Source organism: Tasmannia lanceolata, unplaced genomic scaffold (genome assembly GCF_043159265.1).
Source record: "Tasmannia lanceolata isolate RefF3 unplaced genomic scaffold, GAP_Taslan_0.1 ptg000002l, whole genome shotgun sequence".
In the NCBI taxonomy this organism is placed as follows: domain Eukaryota; kingdom Viridiplantae; phylum Streptophyta; class Magnoliopsida; order Canellales; family Winteraceae; genus Tasmannia; species Tasmannia lanceolata.
This window is the reverse complement of record NW_027518679.1, coordinates 57,792,624-57,815,300: the sequence shown is the minus strand read 5'-3', so window position 1 is coordinate 57,815,300 and position 22,677 is coordinate 57,792,624. Positions and strand designations below refer to the sequence as shown.

The 22,677-nt window shown below is 37.7% G+C and overlaps 3 protein-coding genes and 1 long non-coding RNA gene across 7 annotated transcripts; 1 reads left to right on the top strand and 3 right to left on the bottom strand.

Annotated features, from left to right (window-relative positions):
* Positions 1–163: 163 nt before the first annotated feature.
* LOC143881220 (uncharacterized) lies at positions 164–589 on the bottom strand. The gene is made up of 2 exons (XR_013251913.1): positions 549–589; positions 164–349 (listed from the first exon to the last, which is right to left on the bottom strand). It is a non-coding gene; the product is annotated as an uncharacterized LOC143881220 (long non-coding RNA).
* On the bottom strand, positions 586–7,689 carry LOC143881208 (uncharacterized). Of its 2 annotated transcripts, none has more exons than XM_077384210.1 (8): positions 7,363–7,689; positions 5,947–6,076; positions 5,413–5,540; positions 2,461–2,599; positions 2,025–2,139; positions 1,526–1,589; positions 1,134–1,420; positions 586–663 (listed from the first exon to the last, which is right to left on the bottom strand). In XM_077384210.1, the coding sequence occupies exons 1-8, from the start codon at positions 7,504–7,506 to the stop codon at positions 654–656; spliced, it is 1,017 nt and encodes a 338-aa protein (XP_077240325.1). In that variant the 5' UTR covers positions 7,507–7,689; the 3' UTR covers positions 586–653. The 2 variants fall into 2 exon arrangements, with proteins under 2 accessions (XP_077240325.1, XP_077240315.1); XM_077384200.1 differs by having other exon boundaries at positions 587–663; positions 1,130–1,420; positions 7,363–7,688.
* A 1,331-nt stretch (positions 7,690–9,020) lies between these two features.
* Positions 9,021–14,066, bottom strand: LOC143881187 (UDP-D-xylose:L-fucose alpha-1,3-D-xylosyltransferase MGP4-like). Of its 3 annotated transcripts, none has more exons than XM_077384180.1 (5): positions 13,854–14,066; positions 12,541–13,283; positions 11,950–12,111; positions 11,527–11,742; positions 9,021–9,650 (listed from the first exon to the last, which is right to left on the bottom strand). In XM_077384180.1, exons 2-5 carry the CDS (start codon positions 13,021–13,023, stop codon positions 9,441–9,443), a joined length of 1,071 nt encoding a protein of 356 aa, XP_077240295.1. In that variant the 5' UTR covers positions 13,024–13,283; positions 13,854–14,066; the 3' UTR covers positions 9,021–9,440. The 3 variants fall into 3 exon arrangements, with proteins under 3 accessions (XP_077240295.1, XP_077240303.1, XP_077240289.1); XM_077384188.1 differs by having other exon boundaries at positions 12,541–13,208; XM_077384174.1 differs by having other exon boundaries at positions 12,541–14,066.
* A 235-nt stretch (positions 14,067–14,301) lies between these two features.
* On the top strand, positions 14,302–21,154 carry LOC143881176 (NADH-ubiquinone oxidoreductase 24 kDa subunit). The gene is made up of 10 exons (XM_077384166.1): positions 14,302–14,457; positions 14,579–14,623; positions 14,717–14,782; positions 15,771–15,887; positions 18,941–19,018; positions 19,303–19,408; positions 19,707–19,753; positions 19,981–20,058; positions 20,157–20,222; positions 20,648–21,154. The coding sequence occupies exons 1-10, from the start codon at positions 14,377–14,379 to the stop codon at positions 20,753–20,755; spliced, it is 792 nt and encodes a 263-aa protein (XP_077240281.1). The 5' UTR covers positions 14,302–14,376; the 3' UTR covers positions 20,756–21,154.
* The last annotated feature ends 1,523 nt before the right edge of the window (positions 21,155–22,677 follow it).

The window sequence follows — 22,677 nt, the reverse complement described above, 5'->3', positions numbered from 1 at the left end:
CGCCAGAATCTGTGCAGTCCATGCAACAGATAAAAGGAAAACAAAAATCAGCCCTCCAAATTTTCTTGCCAGCGCCCTAAAGAGACTTAAAGGATCAGGGGCTTAGGATCATCCAATCAAGGTGTTCTAAACGGGCTTTAGCGACCAGTCAGATCAACAAATATGGGCCCACAAAAGTTGATGCAAGAGCCTAACAGCCACAATCTTTTTAACATTTTTCTTTGCTGTTCATAGTTTGATAGAGGCCAATGATGTTGAGGATCCTTTGATATAGTTTTGGGAAAATCTTTACACCTCTCTACTTCTGTTTTGTTCTTGTTTTCTCAATATAATCTCACTTCCAGAGGGTCTGTAATGAACACAACCAAGATGAATGAGACCATGAGACCGAGGTTTCAGCTCATTGAACTCGGAAGAAAATACAACTTAGACAGTTAGATGCAAGTGATTGCAAAAGAAGAGCAGATAACTCATGTAATTAAATGAAGCATGCTATGAAACAAAATGTGATTTTTGGCTGATACAAAAGAAACAAGTGAATCCCTCACCATGTGAGTAAACTACAGATTCCAGTAGTTATCGGAAAATATATAGGGACAGCTTGTGCACTTTGTCACCAACAACATCGGCTTAAGAACATTTATAGTTCCCTTTCATTCATGCCTGCAATGAGGAATATGATAATGAGTTCAGAACTGCTGATTTACTCTATGGAGAACATGGATCAACATAAGAACTATAAAACAAGGCTTTCTTTGTAGTGATTAAGAAAATGAGCCTGATTTATTTGAAGACAAGGAGAATGTTCCTACCTTTCTTCCAAAATGTGATTTTGGGATAGTGATGATTAAAGAGTTTTATGAAATGCATAAAACAGTGGCTTTGAAAAAAAATGAAGTGCATAAAACACATTGGTTAAAGCATTGATTTTTGAAGAGTAGCTGAAATCTGCAACTCATCTATTTTTTCCCCTTTTTTTAGTTCCCGAAAAAATGTTACTCCTTTAGAGAGAGATGTTATTATTGTCGTAGCCCATAGCAATACAAAAGTAGGCCTAGAACCACGATCGTTGTCATTTCTACTTGAACGGTGTTAAAGGTAGAAGCTATCACATGAATGAATATCAGACCTGCCTTTTCTTCTTTGGTCTCCTTTTTCTTCGAGGCTTGTGGGCATCAGAGTTGGAACTTAGATTGCTACTGTGACCCGTGTGACCGTGACCATTAGATCGTTGCTGATTTTCGGAGTAAGGACCACTCCTGCTATGTGATGTATTGCTGGACGTAGAAAGCTCAACCTTCACTATGGATGGAATTTTACTTGATGACGATGCAAACCTTGTTTTACCACGACCGGCATTAGGGAATGAATTGGACAGTGGTCGAGGTGGCGGCATTAAAGCTCGAGCAGACACTAGCCTCTGCAGAAAGTGGACAGTGGTCGAGGAGGCAGCTTAGTTGAACACTATCTGTCAATATCTATGTATTTTTTTCAAACATCATAAGACCAAAATTAAACAGAGGACCTGATTTTTTTCATCGCTAGACATGCCAGATGTCGCTTTGCCAGAAGCACTGGAGGCCTGTTCTCTGCAAAACAGATGGTAATAAAGTCTCATGCATTTTCATCACAGAATTGGTAACCCAAATCTCAATTTATTGGAAAATGAAAGCTTCAAATCTAATAATAAGATAAAAGTAGTCATTTAGAGTTACAGACGGAGCTACAATCCTACAAGGAGTAAGTTCTTTCAGAACCACAAAAAGTAAATACTAAAATGCGCCTGAATTCCCTGAATTTTTAATCTAGGTGCTGCAACAAAGTAACTAGATAGAATGCAGATCTTGAAAAAAATAAAATAAATTCTGAGAATGCAGAATCAGAAAAAAAAAGGAATTATAACCTGTGAATAATGCCATTCTCAAAGACACATGTATAATTAGAAAACTATCTAATATAGCTTTTTCTTTCTCTCTTCTTTCTTAACAGATGTAATATAGCACTCAATATGAAAGATAGCAAACCTTGCACTTTTATCTGTCCATTCATCGTCTGCATCTGCTTCATCACTCGAGCTTCCAGTCAAGAAGAAATCATCCTCACTCATATCTAGAAGGCCATCATCCTCGCTTCCTGTCTCTGTTAATGCAAAATGATGTCACATAATATCAGATCCAGAAGTGTAACATAGGAAGGTCTGAATTTACAACAATCAAAAAATAAAATAGGCACACAAAACAAATCATTTGGAAAATAATTGCGAAGCGTGCATGTGTAATATACGTGTGTATATTGATAGCAGTTAATCTTCGGAACTAAGTGCCAAAAAGGCAAGTTATTAGATGATTGCCGGCTGCATTTTTTGATAGGTACTATTTAAGGATATGGAATTCTTTTCAGATAATTTCTGACTCCTGAGACACTATAAAAAGGGGCTAAAATGTAAGGCAAAGGAACTACCTTCCAAATCCTTCCCACTAGCTGCTGCGGCCATGAGATTGGCTTTAATCTGTTTGCGTAATCTGTTTCGTTTATCAACTATATCAGCATCATTGCCTCCAATGAATAAAGAAACATATTTCTCTGTCTTGGGGAAGAACTGCAGTTCAATGAAAAAAGTCAATAACTTTCTTTATGCACTGTTCTGGAGATTTAGAACTACTGGTATCCAAAACTTAATACAAATACGGCAACTACACACTTATGGTCAGCATCAATCAATGACCAAAACATTCCATTTTTCATTAACCCAATAACTGATAAGACATGCACTAGGTGCATAGGCAGCCCTTCATCCACATATCTAGGGGTCTACTTCCCCTTTTAGAGGTATACAACTACAAATTCCATGTCTTATATGCCACCTTGAAGCAAAAGAGGTGTTCGTCTACAAATTCCAGATTATTAACCAAACAAAATCAAAGGGCCTTATTCACAGTGAAAACAGAGATAATTTATGCTCCGTTTGGTTGCTCGGGATGGCTCGGAAAGTAGGAGAATAAGTAGGGGTGTCATTACCAATATAAGGATAAAGGAAAGAGAGAGGGAAGAGAGAGCATCATTCCCTAGAAAATTCAACCAAAATGTTTTAGTCTCGGATTTGCTTTTAGAGGGGAAAAGGAATCCACATCATCCACAAGTAATTATTACATGGGAGAAATCCAAGGGAGTCCAATGCTATTTTGGCAACTAAACATGGAATGGCATGCCAAATCCAAACCAAATTCCAACGGCTGCCGAGCTTTTGTGCAACCAAACGAAGCATTAAATAAAAATAGAGATCATGGACCAAGTTACATTTTGCTACCTTCACATCACTAACTTCGTTTCAAATAGTTAGTCATGATACCAAGATTCCAACACATCACCAGGCCCATGTCAAGAAAGCACCCACATAGACACAACAAAGGTTTTAAATTCCGGTTTCGGAATGCATTTCGGTCCTCACCGAAACTGACATTTCAGGCGAAATTTTGAAATTTCGTTCGAAATCCGTCGAAATAGAAAAAAGTAATATTTTATCCCGTACAAAATTTCGGCGAAATTATCGAAATTTTGGGATAATATTAAATAATGAATAAAATTCCGATTTTTTAGGGATATTCCTTAAATTTCAGCCCGACCTGAAATTTCGGGGATTACGAAATTTCGATCGAAATTTCGTAATGTTTCGACTTCGCCCCATTTCGGTTTCGCTCTCGACCGAAACCCGAAATTTAAAACCTTGGACGCAACTGACCTAATAGTTTCATGTTTCCCTGTGCGTTAAGTACTCATCTTACGACTGTATGTTGTGTAAACATACACAACACTAATACGGGAGTAATGCAAAGGCCAGCTCCTCATTTATACTGTCAGAGTAATGTGTGCTACATAAGTATAACATGTTTAGGCATAGACAAAGACATCAAAATGCACTAAAGGAAGGAAGATGGCACCACAGCACTGTGCAGAGGCCGCTTATCAAAACATGTAAAAATTTAAAACGAATGTCGCACGGACACAACTTGAACCCTTTTTTTCTTTTTTTCTGACATTGTCTCAAGCCTATTTCATGATTAACTCCTACTCTTCATTTATAATTCTTAGTTATATCATTTTACCAATGCAAAACACCGCGTCCTAGTATATGTAAAACCAATGTGGCAAATACACAACTTGCAACGTATCAAAAGCCTATTTCATGACAATTAATTGTTGCCCTTCATTCTAAACTCTTATGTCATATTGCCAATGCAAACACCTCTAGTCCTAGTATATATGCCAGTAATAAAGCAGGTTCCCTTCTTGCAAACCTAATATATATGACAAAAGAAATGCTGTCTTTATTTTCAGTCTAAAATAATGACTTTAGAAAACTAAATATTTAGAGAAGTGAGCAAATTCCTTGATGTCATTTGGTCTTTTTTATTATGATGGAAGAATAATAAATAAAGTATTTGCACTTCAATTCTATTGGTAGTATAATCCAAAAAAAGCCAACATTTTGAAATTATTTGTTTTTGCTTTGAGAGGGATCCTTTTTTGAAAATTACTTGTATGAAAAAAACAGATCTAAAAGAAATGAACCCAAAAATTCAATCTGACAATCTAAAGTCATAGAATTTTCTTCTCAAAGGTAAACTTGGGTGAAAGCACACAACTCTTCGAGAAGCGCTTCATAAGTCCTTTGGAGATGGGACAAAAAAAAAGAAAATGATTTCAGAAACTAAACGTATGTAAATAAAAGAGGGAAGCAAAGAAGAATGAAGGTGCAGGGATTTTTTATTTTTTATTTTTAAAAAGATTCGGTAAAGATGGGCTTTAGAAACTGTGGTTGGTGTTAATATTTTTAAAAGGTGCAGGGATATTGAAAGATTAAGACATATGATGGTCGCGAATACAAGCCATCAAAGAGTTGCATCACGAAGGACTGGATAATTCTTGATGAATACGGTTTTTCCTATTCTCTTTGCCGCATGTATTTAAAATACAAGCAGTTGAGAGAAACAACAGGAAAAAAGAAGAAGGAAAGGAATAAAGAATATGGTTTTGTTTGAGTGAAGGGTGACGCAATTGAAGCCTTGACCGTATAAACCTCTGCCTTTGACAATTTGGCTCTCTTTTAATGGAATGAAGGGAGAGGGGATCAAAAACCCTAATCCAAGAAGTGATATTTCTTTTTTATAGTAAATTTTCACAATGACATTGACAAAAAGGCAAAGTTATTAATAGGAAAAAAAAACAAATTTGAAAAGGAACATTTTCAATAACTTGTGGAATGAAAGGTAACACAAAGATACAGATCGGTAAAATTTCCATTTTTTTCAACTTTTGAGCAGATAAGCACTCGGAAAAAGTAATGATTTTATGAAATAAATAAAGTTTAGAAAAAACTTGTGCTAATTGCAAGATGAGCTCCATACAGCTTACCCTGACATATTCAAGATCTTCTTTTAATTTGGAAAGCTGGTCAGCAATTTCTCCCTCGGAGATGTGATCAGATGATGTGCGTTGCAATCTCTCCACACGTCTTATTCTCCTCTCCACCTTTCTCCTCTCTGTTTGAAAAAAAGAAGAAGAAAGTAACAGAGAAAACATATTAAAAAGAAAACAAAATTATAAAAGGGGCAGCGATTGGCCAAGAGCTAGAACAGTCCTAAGTGCACCCTCTTTCGCTGATGAGCCTGCCTGCAACATCATTGGCCTCTCTAAATGCATGGGCAAAAGAAATATCCAAATCTCTATATAAATCTAAGATCTTATACACTATATGGTCAAGCCTCCAAGGCCTCAAGCTATGGCGAATTTGCCAACTCACCTCACACCCACAACTTCCCTTCCAAAGCAGCAAAGAATATATGAAGGCTCAGCGGTGGAAAGAGGATGATGAGAACAAAAGAATATATATATATATATCCTATCCAACCAATGACTTGATAAGTTCCATATGATAAGATAACATACCAAAAAATTTTATCTTTCTGTCCCGCAGAAATATTTTACGCTCTATTGCTAGACGAGTCTGTATCTCCTTCTGCTTCTTAAGGTCTTCTAGTTTCTTTTCTTGAGTCTTCCTGATTTCAAGGGGAAGGTTCTTCACCCAATCAAAAAGTTAGCATATATCTTTGGATCTGAGGAAATGAGAAACTAGGTGCCAAATTTTTTTTAAAAAAAACCACTGACATAAACTAGCAGCTGAAAAAACAAACAGACCAAATCTAGTTGGGGAGCTCAAACATTTAAAGGATAGAATGGAGTATGAGCCATTAATGGATAGCTCAACAGCCCCATATTGAGATCCAAACAAAATTGAGCTAAATTAAATTCTGATTTCCTAAAAGAATGTAAGCCACTAAAGCTTCTAGAAGAACTCAAGGAGGATATTCTGCCAATAGTCAATATATACATGCAACAAGAAAAGGAATGTGGAAAATAAACTTAGCATCATGACTTAATCAAATAGACATCTTCAGTTATAAAGACTGCAGAAAAGGACTGCCTAAAAGATTCCGTGTAAGTCATCAAATTCTACCATTCAGAAAAAAAAAAGTGTCAATCAAATTCTTTCACTAACAAAATGAAATGAGGGTTATTGATGCATAACAACTGCATGAGGTGGAATAAGTGGCCAGAACACATAAATAAGTGTATAAAACTGAGGGTCATAATCATCTAAAACATTTGTAGTCAAGACATGCACTCAAACAATGCATGAATTATCACTGATGAAAGATGCATTAAAGATCACTCATGCATATGGTATGAAAAAAGAAATAACAAGTGATTAAAAAAAACAAATATGCGATTACTTCTGAATCGAAATGTCAAGGAAGTCACCATCAAGGAAAAGTTCTTCTCATATCACAGATGGAAAGAAGCTGTATAGGAATAATTCTAACAGGTTAGGGATTTGATTCAGAAGGCATCTTCCATTCAAAATAATAATAGTAATAAAAGAAATCATCTTCATCGATTCTATAATATATTTTCAATCACATAATTCTCATCACAGCTCGTTAAGATTATGACAACCGATTGTGAATGCCAAACCTATTAATGGACTCAAATTTAAACATAAGTTTTACTCCAATAATAGGTTTGGCACTCGCAATCGGTTGTCATAGCCTTAAACGAAGGAATCAAGCAAATTCTTCCATACTTGGAAACGCTAACCCTAATCAACAAAAAACTAAAAAGCCGTTTCGATATAAGGATTTTATAATCAAGAATTGTGAAATCCTGGATTTTACAATCCTGAAAGTATAGAATCTAGGTTTTAGCTTATAAAACTTGGATTATAAAATCCTTGTATCGAAATCAATAAGATTGCAGAAAAGACTCCATTTTTTATAGCAATAAGAAGAGAGAAAAGGAAAATACCTTCCTAAGCATTCGCTCAGCGGACCGAATCTGGTTTTTGAGAGAAACCGATTTGGATTTCTTCTCTACCCCTAATCCCCTTGATCGACGGTTGACAGGCCTCCGCTCGGCCACCCTGCGCTTGCCATAGCCACCGTGCGCCATTTTTCCTCCTTCAAATGGAATTTTTTCTATTAGGGTTTGCAGGTCAGAAGAAGAGAAGAACTCGAAGAGAGGAGTTTTATACTTGGGGCATTCGCTTTTCTTCGGTTTTTTTCGTTTTTAGAGAGTGTAGGGTTGTCTGAGGCAAGGTGGTTCTTTCTGTAGTGCTTAGGTTTTGGCTTTGTACTTACCCCTTACCCCACTCTACTCCGGGTGCGTAATGCGCACCCTCTTTTTCTAGCAGAAAGGGACTTTTATGTAACGTCTAGGCAGATATGATCGCTTTTGGGATCAATGGTGACAGACAAGTTTGGGTCCCACATGGGTACGTTGTGAGAAATATTGACCGTTGATCTAGTAGAATTAATGTGGTGACGTCTTAAGTGTAAGATAGATGTATACAAAAAAATCAACGGTCTGAATTTTTTTAACGTGGGATCATAGATCAGGATTGTTGGATCAAGGGGCTAAGATTGTCCGATCAAGGTGGTAGGAATTCTTTGTTGCAAAATTTACTTCTGCTGGAGGTAAGACCCAAAAGGGATCTTATGCCTCAAGGTGCGCTCAGACAGTTTCCTTCTCACAGGGCACTGAATCCACATTCAAAGGTTTTAAATGCCAGTTTCGGTGTCGGTTTCGGCCACCATCGAAACCGAAATATATCGAAATATTTCTGTTTTGGCGGAAATTTCGGCCGAAATCATGTAAAAATTTCAGTTTTCTTAAAATTTCCACCGAAAAGTATAAAACTTCGGTGCAAATCTTTTACATTTCGATAGAAATTTTGTAAATAAGGGTGAAAAACAAAATTTCAGTTCCAAAATTTCGGGGAAATCATGTAAAAATTTGATTCAATGTAATTGACCGAAACCAAAATATTTCGGCATAAATTTAAAACCATGTCCACATTACCATCCTATAATTCTCCATAGAGGTGAGTTTTTCTAAGCTTCCAAGCAGATGCAAAATCATCTCTGGACTCTGCATTAGTTATATTTCAAAATTTGTCAGCCATCTAGGCTGAGATAACTCTGTGGGAACTTCTTACTGGTTCTAAGGCTAGGCAGAAATCAATCTTCTCTCTGGAGATAAAGATATACACACCTGCAACGTGAGAAATGAAATGTTGTTTTTCATTGGAGAAACAAATGAATGGGATTTTGTCCATAGAGATGAGATTGTTCTGTTCTGCCTACACAGTTACATGCTGGATGGACAACAAAAAAGAGGCTTTCTTAGGCATTCTCACAAGAAATTTCAGTCATCGATATGTATAGGCCTTGGACAGGATTATCAATTGAAACAGTTAAGGGAGATTGTCACATGGTGATCCATAAGATGAATGGCCCTGATCACCAACCCAAGTTCAAAATGCACAATAGGCCCGAGAGAAGGGCGAGAGGGATACTTGGGCCAAGGATGTTACTGTTCCTCAAATAAATATAACACTTCTTAGAACTCCAAAATTATTGAAATCGCCTTCAAATTAATTGATGCAATCAGCAATGCAAAAAACAGGAGTAAAATACCATACAGCTGCCATTTAATTTCATTAATATTTGCGAACAGCAAAAAATTATGACTTGAAAAAGAGAATAAATTTAATGATCCAATCAGCTTCATGTTCTTCCACCAAGAAGCTACAGATGTGCGAAGTGCAAACCTCGTAAGGATCCAACAGGAGAGCATCTCCCTAAAATTGCAGTAAACATCCATGGTGCCTCCTAAATATTTAAAAAATTCTAAGCCGTTGGAAGACACAAAATTGAGGGAGTAGGTCGTGCGACATTGCGATATTCCATCATTTCACACCCACAACCCCCAATTTAAGCACACAGCTATCACCCCACAGGTGAACTACAGGCTTGAAATAGATAATGGAACTCAGGTCAGGTGCTTGGTTGCCTGGAGAAGAGTAAGTGCATTCACGGCCCTTCTTATAGTCTACCAAGTGGTGATTCGCTAGCATGATCATCCACCAGCCAGAGGCCAAAATCGCGGAAGCGCTTTATCTTCTTGTCGAAACCAGTGATATAATTGTTGTGAATGATGACATGCAAACCTTTGGTTTCCTCAACCCATGTCTTGTTTTTGAAGTACAACCCTCCGGATGGGAATGCAGCCTGAGGAAGCAGATACAAGTCCACCTGCATTTTCATTTCCATCCATTCAATACATGAAAGAGAGCAATTTCGATGAATGTTGAAAATGAAATGTGACTACACAAAAATAAGTCCAAGAAGGTCCTTGTCAAGTGAAGCAACCTATAATAATAATAATAATAATAATAATAATAATAATAATAAAAGAACCATCAATGCCAAATAACAATACCATAATCAGGATAAATCTATTTTCACTCTTCTTTGTTTCTCAACCAAGAGAATTAAACAAAATGTACAAGTAGGCCCTAGTTACGCTCTCTTCTCACAGTACCAACTATGACAACACCAAGAGGAAGGTCCACAGTTCACAAATCAGGTATTCTTATGGTCAAAGTAACAAAGTCAGCAGTTTAGATTGAGGGGACTCTTCGAATAACAACAATGACTAGCAAGAGAAGCCTTCTCCCTGTGGCACTTCTCAACATTTCATGTAACTCACCAGTTACTCTCATCAATAATTTCTCACATTCATAGCAAGCCAATCAGAAGGATGATAAATTAGTAAAACGATTCAATGTTAATCATTAAGTGGGATTGCATACCCACGTAGTAAACATTTTCCCTATTGAGGTTTTTGATCCTTTCAAAAAATTTATTCCATTGGATAAAATGAAAAAGATCATATCAGGTCATCTACTTTAGAAATACTGGTCAGCCACCCCGTGTCACATCCAAAGAATCTTCTTCATTTTACTTTTTCTCAATGCATCCCAAGAGTCTTCCACAACATCCACACCAGTTATAATTTTGCAATGTTAACAGTTCTAGACAATTGATGTTAACAAGTTGACAAAGCACAAAGACTCATAACGTACTTTAACTCATAATTTCAGGCAACTGGTAAGACCTTTAAGCATTTTGTTTGAATGGTTGTTATTTTAAATCTTATCCATGATTAGGACACATGCATGAATATATTTATTTGCCTTTCGTATCTAAATGTGATTGCATAGTAAAAAAAACTTTCATAAATAATAATAATATGTAATGTCGTGTAAGCAAGCAGGACCCACTACTTGTATGGTGAGACTGGCCAGGATGTTTTCACCCAAGATTGATACTCACATTATGTGTAGTTTTGACTTGACTCATAAGTGTAGACATCTCATTTTGTTGTGCCTAACCTGACATTAGCCAGAGGTCGTGTGTGCGAAGTCAACGGGAGAAATGACAGTCATTTCGAAAAAAATCTCATTCCATCATGTGCGCCGCTCGCACCCTTGGCATTTTGCTCCTTTCTTTGATGAGATCCAGGACAGAGTGTGTGGAGCTTCTTTATCTTTCCATCATGTGCGCCGCTCGGCCAATGCGGTGACCAATTCTTTAGCGAGAGCTGGGGTATCGAGGGAGGAAGTGGAGCTATTTGATTTCCTTCACCCCTTGATTTTATTGTCCCTTCTCTTGTTCTGTTTCTTGTATCTTCTTGTATTTTCCCTTCTTTTCTTTGTATTTGACCATCTCGGTCGTTTTTTTTAATGAAATCTTCTGCCATTCAAAAAAAAGGAGAATATTTATCACACTCACCTTTTTCCATGAAAACCCATGTATTTGGGAAGACGACAGTTTCCAGTGGTTATATGCACACAATTTAAGTTTTGAGCTAAAGATGAACGAAACATAGAGGTATTTTTGTTTCAATTTATACCATGAAACGTCGGAATTTCGATCAAACAACCAAATCTGACAGCAATGATTACCATTACAATCATGCTAACAAAAAACAATATTACGGAGTGTATATTTAAATTGGCTACACTTTTGACCATCAAATGTGACAAATAAACCTTCTTTTTTATACTTGCGATTGCTTACTATGTCCCAAATCTACCAGTGAGATTGCATTAAAAAGGGAAAGTACCTGGCCAGCAGTTTTGTTTAAAGCCCAATTGAAAGCAGGCTGATCATTCGACTTCTTGGTTTTGGACCATGGCTGAACTTGAAGTTCTTCAATCCATGTCTTCATCACTTGTTTCGCTCCAGTTGTAGGTCGCAGGAAAATCATGCAGCTACAAATGTAAGTTCGCCCTTTCTTCCCTGGAGGTGGCAAATCATGAGAGTGATTCAAAGGCTTCACCTGGCAGTCAAAGAATGAAAAGCATGACACTATGAATAATATACCAAAGATGGTTAACAATATTCAGGACCAGAAGAAATGACAACATTATTACAACAATCTCGTCCCTTTCTTTTATCGTTCTTATTCTTAGATAATTGAAGGAATGTTGGCAAATTAATATTTGATACTCAGACTAAAACTTAAATTTTAGATCTTCGCACTTACTGCAGCCATGTCATCGGTGAAGTACACATCGTGATTCCCCTCGAGATAGAGAAATGGATCTGCCAACCAAACCATGTCTACATCATTGTACATTACATTATATCCAAGATCCAAAATATGCAACAGGTGTCGAGGCCTGCGGGATGTAAAATTGAAGAATCCCTGTCAAATGAGATAAAATCAGGCAGGGGTAAGTGCAAGAAGGCAGCCCACTTGATAAATACAAAACACTGATTCAAGATAAACACTCTGCCTCATAAATGTAGGCCAATTTTTCTGCAAACCTCATGTTTGGGGTGTGAAACAACCAATTACTCCAAAAGCTTAAGCTGTTGGAGAATGCGTTATTTAATCCTTTATACTTTAACACTCCCCCTCATGTGTGGCCCCTTGTTTTAGGGTTGTCCTGCAAATGGCACATGTGGCCCCTCTTTTGGGTTGGCTATCACATGTCAATTTTTAATATCAAGGAGTTTTGAACCCAGGGCAATTGCTCTGATACCGAGTGAAACAACCAATTACTCCACAAGCTTAAGCTGTTGGAGAAGGCATTGTTTAATCCTTTATACTTTAACATGGGGAATAAGATACCTGAGAACCAAACTTATGAGCGGTCTGAGCATCGGGTGCGGGTGGGACGAGGACGGCATGACCGGGCCACTTCTGATTCACCTTGTAAAGGGTGGCGTAGTCCTCAGCAATAACAAGTACCTTCTCCTGATGTTTCTGCTTAGAAATACTAATTAACCAGTTGTTTAAAAAGGGAAGATATGGTTGACTCACGGCACAAACTATAATGGTCTTGTTCTTCGCCACAAAAGCTGCTGCCTCTGCCAGTGAATAATCCCGCCATCTCGAAAGTGAACCTCCATTGCCGGAAAACAAGCCTTCTGGCAAGAGTCCAATTGAAGGGGAAAGAACTCCGAGAATAACCAAAAGAGATAGAATGACAAAAAGGCCTGTGCGGCTGAAAAGAGAAATTGTTCTTTGAGGAACAATGGAAGATCGAGGCGAAATGGGATAGAGATTCACCAGAGGCTGTTGTTGCTGCCTCTGATGCAGCAACGACGACATCGTTCAGTGCCACTACGTACCGAAAATATCAGATCAATTCCTAACGGTGGCTGAACCAAGGAAGCCGGATTCTTCCCAGGGAGCCTTCGATTCCCATTTCGATTCCCGCTCTGGCAACCTTGAGTAAGATTCTTCCCTGGGAGCCTTCGATTCCCGCTTTTGATTCTCGCTCTGACAACCTTGGGCTGAACAGTTGTTCTACAAGAGAAATTACTTATTTTGTATAGTGTAAGCCCTAGGGTTTTATCAGGTTCTCAGTCCTGCTATCCAAATATAAAAATAAATAAAAATTACAGAATATATCCGAGGCAAAAGTCTTAAGATTAGGGTTTTCTAAAGGTGCCACTAAGTACCAAAAATATCAGAGCAATTACTAATGGCGCCTGTAAAGCTACGAAACAGATCTAAGAGAGAAAATCATCCATTTTGTATAATGTTAGTCCGAGGGTTTTATCAGGTTCTCAGTCATACCGTCCGAATCTAAATCAAAAAAATTACAGAAGCAGCTAGAGATTGATGAGACTAATAAGAAGCTATCCGAGGCAAAATTCTTAAGAATAGGGTTTTGCTACAGAACAGATCTATGAGAGAAAAAGCATCTATTTTGTACAATGTAAGTCCTAGGGTTTTATCAGGTTCAGAGTCATACCATCCGAATCTAAATCAAAAGCAAAAAATAATAATATAAAAATAGAGAATAAAAGCGTGCAGTGAGAGAGTGATGAGACTAATAAGAAGCTATCCAAGGCAAAAATCTAAGCCTAGGGTTTTTCTAAAGGCTTCTTTGTTCTAAATTCGTAATGAAATAATCCCGCGAGAGTGAATCTGACCTTTAAAATCTCCTTCTTAGCATGAAAATTTTCAGAACAATCCTACGAAGGAGAAGAAGATTTGAAAGAAATAAAACTATTTCCGATTCTGATTGGCTCTGAGTCTTCCGAATATTAAAAACCAAATGTCGGATCTGATTGAAGAACGATTCGAGATCTAGAGATTGGAATACCGTTGTTCATCTATCCTCCTTTCTCAGTGGTATGGGTATATACTAAAATTCATAATTTCAAGATAAACTCATCCATGAAGGATAGCTAATCCACGTACATCTTATCCGAGGATTTATATCCTCAGTCCGGTCGTGGCGAACAACAAAAATCTAATCAGAAAAGGGTCCCAATCATTTAACAATCTGTGACACGTGTACGGTGAACAATAACCGTCCTCTTTAACGAGGACGGCACGCGTTCCAGTGACTGCATTTACAAGAACGCCTCTCTCTCTCTCTCTCTCTCTCTCTCTCTGCATATAAAAATATCCCCTTTTTTCTCACTTTCGCCCCTCTCGCTTTCTCTCGACATGTTCTCGCCGGCAGCTCGTCTTGCGAGCAAACGGATGCTCGAAATCCGTCAAGTATTCCGGCAATTTCCTCAGCTTACCGTCAGTCCTCTCAAAAAACCCTAATTCTCTCTCTCTCTCTCTCTCTCTCTCTCTCTCTATGAAAAAAAACCCTAATTCTCTTTCTCTCTCTAGGATTTCTCTCATTTGTATCCTTTTGCAGGTCGAATCTTCCACCTCTCGTTCCTTTTCTACCGCTCTAAACTACGTGAGTTCAGATCATTCACTTATCTCCATTCCCCTTCGTTTTGTAATTTCTTTATATTTTGTGTGATTTTGATCTCTTTTTCCTTTTTTTCAGCATATCGACTCTCCAGATAACAATCCTGACGTCCCATGGGATTTCACCGATGCGAATAAGGAAAGGGTGAGTCATTTCTTCCCTTATTTGTTTTCATTTCTCATTTTCTGATCGTCAGTGGCGAGATTTTGGGTTTTGGATCTGATTCTGCTTGAACTTGATCTGATCCTGTCTCATCGTAGAGTAAAAAAAAACTAGAGAGATAAATTTTCGGCTGCAATGCTCTTTGATTATGTTTAGAAGTTTTGTAAAATGGGTTGTTTTATGTGTTTTCATTTGTTGTTGAATTGGACTAGGTTATCCTTACTCCTTATGGTTTAAATTTATACTCTAAATGACTGTAATTCTGCAAATTTATGGTGACAGTGTCACATTTTCACACACACACACACACACACACACACACACACACACACACACACACAATAGTGAGAATCAAATTGAAGACGATCTAGAATGGAGATACAGTGTATGAATATGTGATCCGCTGATTCTCCTGCAGCTATACATAGTGCACAGTGAACAAAATGCCAGAATTAGTTGTAGCCTGTTCAGTAGATCATAATTGTTAGTTCCTAAAAAACATGTAAGACTTAACTGGGCGAGAATAATCATTCTCAACTATTGCCATTCAAAAAAAAAAAACCCGTTCTCAACTATTGATATAACTTACAAGCATGTAGAACACAAAAGATTGAAATTACCAAAGGAGAGAGGTGTCCTGGGTATGTGTGACATTAGGAAGCCAATTCACTTTGCGATTATTACTTAGCTTTAGCGTTCATTTCCTAATGGAGTCACAGATTGTTTCCAGTCTCTGTAGTTCAGAAATCACATTCCCTTACCAATTCAAACATCATTTGTGAAAGCTGGCGCATAAGCATTTGCTATTTGTATGAGCGCTATAAGTTTTCTGGTGCGTGCAACTTGGTGACATGATTAGTGCAATGGTTATCTATTCACTCTCTTTGTGTTTGATATTTATGTAGAGATGTACCCAGGAAGGATTAGACTCTAGTCTTATGATCTCTTTATTCTTCTTTTGTATCTGTAGGTCAAGGAAATAATGTCTCACTATCCATCCAACTACAAGCAATCTGCAGTTATTCCTCTATTGGATCTTGCACAGCAACAGCACGGAGGATGGCTAACTGTTTCATCGATGAACACTGTATGTCAGCTTGTCAGTTGCAGTTTGGTATTCATTTATTCATATATATATGATAAAACATTTCCTACACACTTGTGTAGGTAAGTTACCTACAGACTAGCTTGAAATACATAGGGGGCCCACATTGTTTGGGTGATCCAAACAATTCATTTGAATGGTCCTCACAGAGATAGGGTGTCCACAAAAAATCAGATCCATAGGATCATCCCAACCCTACGATTTGTGGAGGTAAAATGGATGTGTATAAACCTTCACAAATTAGTCCATTTTTTGCCTCTATAGTTTGAATGGTTGGGATGATCCTATGGATCTGATTTTTTGTGGACACCCTATCTATGTGAGGACCATTCAAATGAATGGTTTGGATCACCCAAACAATGTGGCCCCCCTATGTATTTTAAGCTAGTGTGTAGGTAACTTACCTACACAAGTGTGTAGGAAATGTTCTCTCATACATTCACATGCTTGAATTCCTGGGTTTATCTTCCAAAACTATTTGAATGGAGTATTTATTGTGTGTTTGATATTTGAAGAATCAGATGAATATATTTTCATGCATGATACCAAGTCACAGTCATCTTGAGATCATAATTACATATAATCACTTTTTTCTTTCTTCTAAGGTCCTGTTCGTTTAAGATTATTGCCACCGATTGTGAGTCTCAAAATTGCATTTAATCTTGAGCCCAGTAATTGGTTTTGGAGTGGCAATCAGTTGACATAATCTTAAACGATCGTTTCAGATTGTTTCAACCGATTGTGAGCCCTCTAGCCGATTATTGGACTCAAAATTAATGTAACTTTGACTCCAATAACTGGTTGGGGGATCACAATTGGTGGTCACAGTCTTAAATGAACAGGGCCTAAGTAATATACTTAAGATTATTTTATTATTTTATTTCTTTCTCTGTTTGTTAATATACTTGAAATTATTTGATTATGTTATCTCTTTCACTATCTGTTACAATTACAATTTTGTTGAAGGAAATTATAGGCACTGGTTTATTTATACATGTGCTTCAAATTTGTGTTCACTTTTAGCATTCTTTTGTGCATCAAATAACTGCAGAAGCATGTGATTGAATAAGAAGAGCATGTGCGCTTTTATTTTACCTATAAGGGAATTTTTTTTATTAACAAGCAAGAAATGTCTGTACGGAAATGGCAGAGCTTTCCCCACAATCAGCTCAACTCAGATAAATACCCTGCCTAGCTATACTACCAGTCCACTTGTTGGCTTCCCTACAACTGTGTGAAAAAGATACATACATTTCTGACTAAGATCCCAATTTTGTTTTATGATATTTGTGTTCCTTCAAGGCCCTGGGCTTTACTAGTTTCCCGTTGCATAAGATTAATCACCTTACCACAAAAGGTCAAGAATGTACTTCCGTATCTCCTTGACAAAGCTACAATTAATACATAAATGATCACTTGTGTCATCATCATTTCCACACATGCAATAACGGTTAATGATAAACCTATAGCGATGTCCAAAATGATCAACAATGAGGGTCTTGTCCAAGCTAGTCGTCCAACCAAAAACAACTCTAGGAGGAGTTGGTATCTTCCACTCCCTCCTATTCAGAACCAAAGGACTTAAACTGACTAACTGCCAGAAGAAGGATCTAATCGAAAAGTTCCCATCTAGACAGCTCGTCCATATCTTAGGGTCAAGAGTGCTCCGTCTTACCAAGACAACCTTCAATTTGCTCCCAAAAGCCACAACTGCACCCACCTCCCTGTCAAATAAACTATGTTGCATGGATTTGGATTTGCGTGTCGGGATCCGACACGGATTCGAGGTCTTGGATTCGGCAAGCCCCTAAAAGTAGGATTCGGATTCGATAATTTTTAAATAAAATAAAAATTTCAAAATTTATAATTTAAATATGTTTATATATGTGTGTGTATGCATATGTATATATAGTCATGAAAAATTTGAGGATAGAGGGTTGTTGCGAGTTTTGTATTAAGAGAGTCGAAGGAGGAAGAGGTTGTGCACTGGAGTTTTTATTAAAAGAGTACGCGTTGTGGTTTTATATAAAAAAAGTTAAGAAAACACATTTAAAGGGAAAATATACAGGATTCACATTTTAAAAGAGACAACGATGAATCAGATTCGTCTGAAAAAACAGGATTCGTGTGGAAAAGAGACAACGATTAATCGGATTTGCCTGGAAAAAACAGGATTCGTGCGGGACACGGCTACGACAAGAATCCGGGTGTGGCCCACGTGAATCCATGTCCGATTCGCATGTGGAGACGTGTCGACACGGATTCGGCATAGGGGGGCAAAGAATCCATGCAACATAGCAAATAAATTATGACGAAACAAAATGCCCACTCAATCTTGTCATACACCCATCTAATTGTCTCCCCCACATTCAATTCTTATTGGATGCCAATCTTAAAATGGAAGGAAACTCCGTCTTCAGTGTCCTGTAAGTGTCCCGTTACTGCACCAAATATTATGCCATAAGCTAGTCCGATCTCTGCGACCCTCTAAGAATCTACGTTCAACCTGACAGGGAAGACCTTTACTCACCAAATTGCCAGATCCACTTGCCCAACAAAGCTGATTTCATCACTCTTAGGCTGCAAAAGCCAAGCCCACCTAGTCATAGAAGGCTCTTCTTCCACGGAGACAACTTCTTTCTATTCTTTCTACCATCAGGTCCCAGTAACTCTTCGAAGGCCTGCCCATGCATAATGGAAGGCCCGAGTATGTACTAGGAATAGCAGAAAATCTACATCGCAATAATGCAAGGGAAGTGATATTTACGCCCCTTTTGATCACCAGGGACACCCAGCGCCAGTGTACGTGGCAATCAAGGCCATTGGATTTTTTTGACGTCAAGTACATGAGCCCCCTTTTAGTCATTGATACACTGGCGCCAGGTGTCCCTGGTGATGAAAGGGGGCGTAAGTATCACTTCCCTAATGTAATTTATCTCATTTGAGTCACACTCTTATATTTCTTACTTTTTTAACAATGTAATTTTTCTGATCTTCTGCATGCTGCCTAATTTAGCCAATTGCGGTTCATCCAGGTAGCTAAAACTATAGGAGTTGCTCCTATTCGGGTATATGAAGTTGCCACATTTTATTCAATGTTCAACCGGGTTAAGGTCAGTTCTGTCACATTCCAGTTTTTATACGGTGCTCTCTTCTAGCATGTAAATTATTACTTGGCCTCTAATTTGTTTTAGTCATTTGTGCAATTTGTTTGCCTACCCCAACTAGTTTGGGACAAAGGCTTAGTTGAGTTTAGTTGAGTTGAGTTGAGTTCTCTTCCAGCGTGTGATTTTTTCCCTTCTTTGCTTCAACACACGAGTGAGCACTTCTGTGCCTGCACTTGCATTCAGGAAGTTATCTTTTGGATTTTTTTTTAATTTAATCATTTTGCCGGCAGGTTGGAAAATACCACCTTTTGGTCTGTGGTACTACCCCTTGTATGATACGTGGTTCACGGGAAATAGAAGACACCTTGCTAAAACACCTGAGAGTGAAGCGTAACGGTGAGATTTCCTGGCAAGGCTCCTCCTTTTGGTATTGATAAATTGATTTCCTGGCAAGGTCTCCCTCGTCGATATTGAGAAGATAGGGTTGGATCTGTAGCTCGATTAGTTGAGGCTTTGTATCTCAGCCTTGAGGTCATCTGTTCAATCACTGCTTACCTAACTAAAAAAGAAAAAAGAAAGAAAAAGATAATGAGAAGTTTGAGAATGGCTTCACCTATAGTAGGACTATAAAATTTGAACCTCTTATCATTGACCAAGTTTTCTGTTATTTCTTCCTCTTATTTCTTATGTGCAGAAGTAACAAAGGATGGCATGTTTTCTGTTGGGGAAATGGAGTGCATGGTAAAAGCTTCTTTTTACTAACTTTACCATAGTAATTATTTTCTTTCGTATATTCTAAAGCAGCTAATACTTGTCTCCTAAATTCAAACCCACTGGCCAATGATTTCAAATGTACCTGGTTGAAGGGATGCCAATTAAATTGAAATTAAAAAAAAGGCTATTATGTTAATGCGCATATGACTTTCAATTACCTTATGATTTTTTTTAACTTTGGTATTATTCTGCAGGGATGTTGTGTAAATGCTCCAATGATTACTGTTGCTGACTATTCCAAGAGCTCCGAAGGATATACTTATAATTACTATGTTAGTCTTTTATCCCTTCCCGTTTGAACAATCTAGTCAATTCAAGTCCTTACACAATTTCGTTGTGGAATTATTAACTGTTTTCTTCTGCAATTCAGGAAGATGTTACTCCAAAGCGAGTTGTTGAGATTGTTGAGATGTTGAGAAGAGGAGAAACTCCTCCAGTAAGTTTGTCGAAGATGGCTGTTGGCTGTTTTGCTAATATTAGGCATTTGTTGGATCATTTCTAATTTGCATAGCCACACTATCTCCTACATTCTCGAAAATATCTCGATTTTTTGTGATTTGTTGATAAGATGACATAAATCCTGAAATTTTCCCGAGATTTTGAAAAATTATCGAGATGTCCTTCAATTTTTTTTTTTTCGAAAATATTGATATAAGTTCACTATATTATTTGTTGTCCTAATTTTGTTCTTAATTTTTTATTTTTGAATATTTAATTTTCCCAGCTCTTTTCAGATATAAACTCGAAATTAACCAAAAAATAAAATAAAACATCTCGAGATACACCCTTTCCAAGAAATTCCCGAGACAAATATTTGTGACTGGTAATTTGAGCTGAAATGATTACCATTCTATGTTTCAGGTTGGCACGCAGAATCCCAATCGTATAAGAGGTGGACCAGCTGGTGGGAATACCACATTGCTAGGGGAGCCGAAGCCTCCGCCATGCCGTGACCTGGATGCCTGCTAAATTCAATGGCGTTATTAAACCTCCAATAATGCGAGATTCAGACGTTTCTGCTCCTTTGTCAGTTGCCCTGTTTCTGATTCTTGCTTGATGACTGGTTGAGGATCTCTGCCTTCATGATTTTGGGTAGGGATTAATTTGTTATTTCTCTACTTATTCGGATTCCAACCCCATGTATTTCCTCTACTGTAGAGTTGACCAGCATTTAACTACTGGTTTTCCTTAAGGCCACCTTTGGATACCCACAAGATTTAGATTTGGATTCCTCACATTTGCAGTTTGAGATTTGGAACGGGATCCGATCCCTAGATTTCCAAATCAGCGTGAAAAAAAAAAATCCAATTTTCAAATCTGTTCTGCAAGACATTATTTGGAAATCAATATTTGTGACAATTACCTTCACCCTCGCTGCTCCTCGACCTTGCTGCTGCTGCTGCTGCTCTCTCTCTCTCTCTCTCTCTCTCTCTCTCTCTCTCTCTCTCTCTCTCACACACACACATACACACACACAACGTCAGCACGAGGATGAGGATGATTGATGTATTTTGTATCCAAAACTCAAGCCCAAATCCAAATACAAATACAAAAAACATGACGTATCCAAACGTGGCCCAAGTTCTCTGATAAGCATGTAAATGTTATGTTCTTATTGGCTTATATTTTATGCCCCCACCACAGTTAGGGAAGTGATAAATGTGCCCCTTTTCATCACTACACCCAGCCACATTGTATGTGGCAATCAGGTCACTTCATTCCTTCAAATGTGAAGTACATCAGCCCCTTTGCAGTCATAGATACACCGTTGCTGGGTGTCGTAAGTAATGAAAAGGGGCGCATTTATCATTTCCTCACAGTTATAGGAAGATTAACAGTTTCTATTAGGGCCTGTTTGGATACCTCATATTTTGTATTTGGATTTTGTCAGTAGAAAATGTAATGGATTTTGTCATTGCCATCGTGACAAAACCGATACCAGTTTATCAGATTTGGTTTCTAGGTGATATTTTCACCATTTGAGTATATCTTGTCTCTACGATTGGTATTGGATGGCTTCCTGCAATTTGTAAGAGCCCAAAAGTTTAGTTCAAACTAAACAAGGGTGCAGATATCAAAACGAGGGGAGTCTCAATACCTGTTTCAGATAATCATTGGACTCTCTGTAATTATAGATGCTGGCAGAAAAAAAAAAAAAAAAACGTTTTAAAATTTCTTCTCAATGGATATTAAATTTATATTCATTTGGGTTTTCAATTTCTTTCAAAAATTTCAAATTTCCATTACCAGGATCCATTGAAGACTTAACATCCCTTTCAAATTAAAATGCTGATACAGGATTGGGGTTTAGGGTTTATGGTTTATTTTCAATGGAAGGAGAACATGTTTGGTGTTGCACACATGTGACATGGTGCAATATGGAGGGCTGCTTTGGCCCCTTGAAATGGAGTTCTCTTCTTTGGGCATGTAGAGGCTCTCCTCTTTGCTCCCAGAATTCGTTGCAAATCAGTGTAAATTTTTTACCGAAAAGTTAGAAAAGAAATGGGCCCAAATGGGTCAGTGTTGAAGAACACCATCCTTGGTTATTATTATTATTATTTTTTTTTTGAATAAGCTGTTCCTAAGATTTGCCAGCCTCTGCTTAAGTTCATCATGAAACAATCTTATCATCAGCAACTTTGTCTGGAAAATGATATATCCGCTCTTTTTTTTGTACTCGGGACCATGGTTTTAAATTTCGGTCGTCCGAAGCCAAACGTACCGAAACTGAAATTTACCAAATTTTGGTCGAACATTTGGAAATTTGGGGGAATTTTTGGAATTTCGGCCAAAATTTTTTAAAAAAAAGATGCCCTTTTTAATTTCTTTGCAAAATTTCAGCCACAATCGAAATTTCCTCGACCAAAATTCCAGTTTTGGCAGGGACCAAA

Bases quoted from the DNA above. Each gene is read 5' to 3' on its own strand.
- LOC143881208 (XM_077384210.1), bottom strand. From the start codon at position 7,506: ATGGCGCACGGTGGCTATGGCAAGCGCAGGGTGGCCGAGCGGAGGCCT. The intron at 6,077-7,362 runs GTATTTTCCTTT...GATTGGGTGAAG, and splicing joins CTGAGCGAATGCTTAGGAAG to AACCTTCCCCTTGAAATCAG. The intron at 1,590-2,024 runs GTTTGCTATCTT...TCTGTTTTGCAG, and splicing joins TGGACAGATAAAAGTGCAAG to AGAACAGGCCTCCAGTGCTT.
- LOC143881187 (XM_077384174.1), bottom strand. From the start codon at position 13,023: ATGTCGTCGTTGCTGCATCAGAGGCAGCAACAACAGCCTCTGGTGAAT. The intron at 12,112-12,540 runs GTATCTTATTCC...CTCATTTGACAG, and splicing joins CTCATAAGTTTGGTTCTCAG to GGATTCTTCAATTTTACATC. The intron at 9,651-11,526 runs GTACTTTCCCTT...ATGAAAATGCAG, and splicing joins TAAACAAAACTGCTGGCCAG to GTGGACTTGTATCTGCTTCC.
- LOC143881176 (XM_077384166.1), top strand. From the start codon at position 14,377: ATGTTCTCGCCGGCAGCTCGTCTTGCGAGCAAACGGATGCTCGAAATC. The intron at 19,019-19,302 runs GTCAGTTCTGTC...TTTTGCCGGCAG, and splicing joins CAATGTTCAACCGGGTTAAG to GTTGGAAAATACCACCTTTT. The intron at 19,409-19,706 runs GTGAGATTTCCT...TCTTATGTGCAG, and splicing joins CCTGAGAGTGAAGCGTAACG to AAGTAACAAAGGATGGCATG.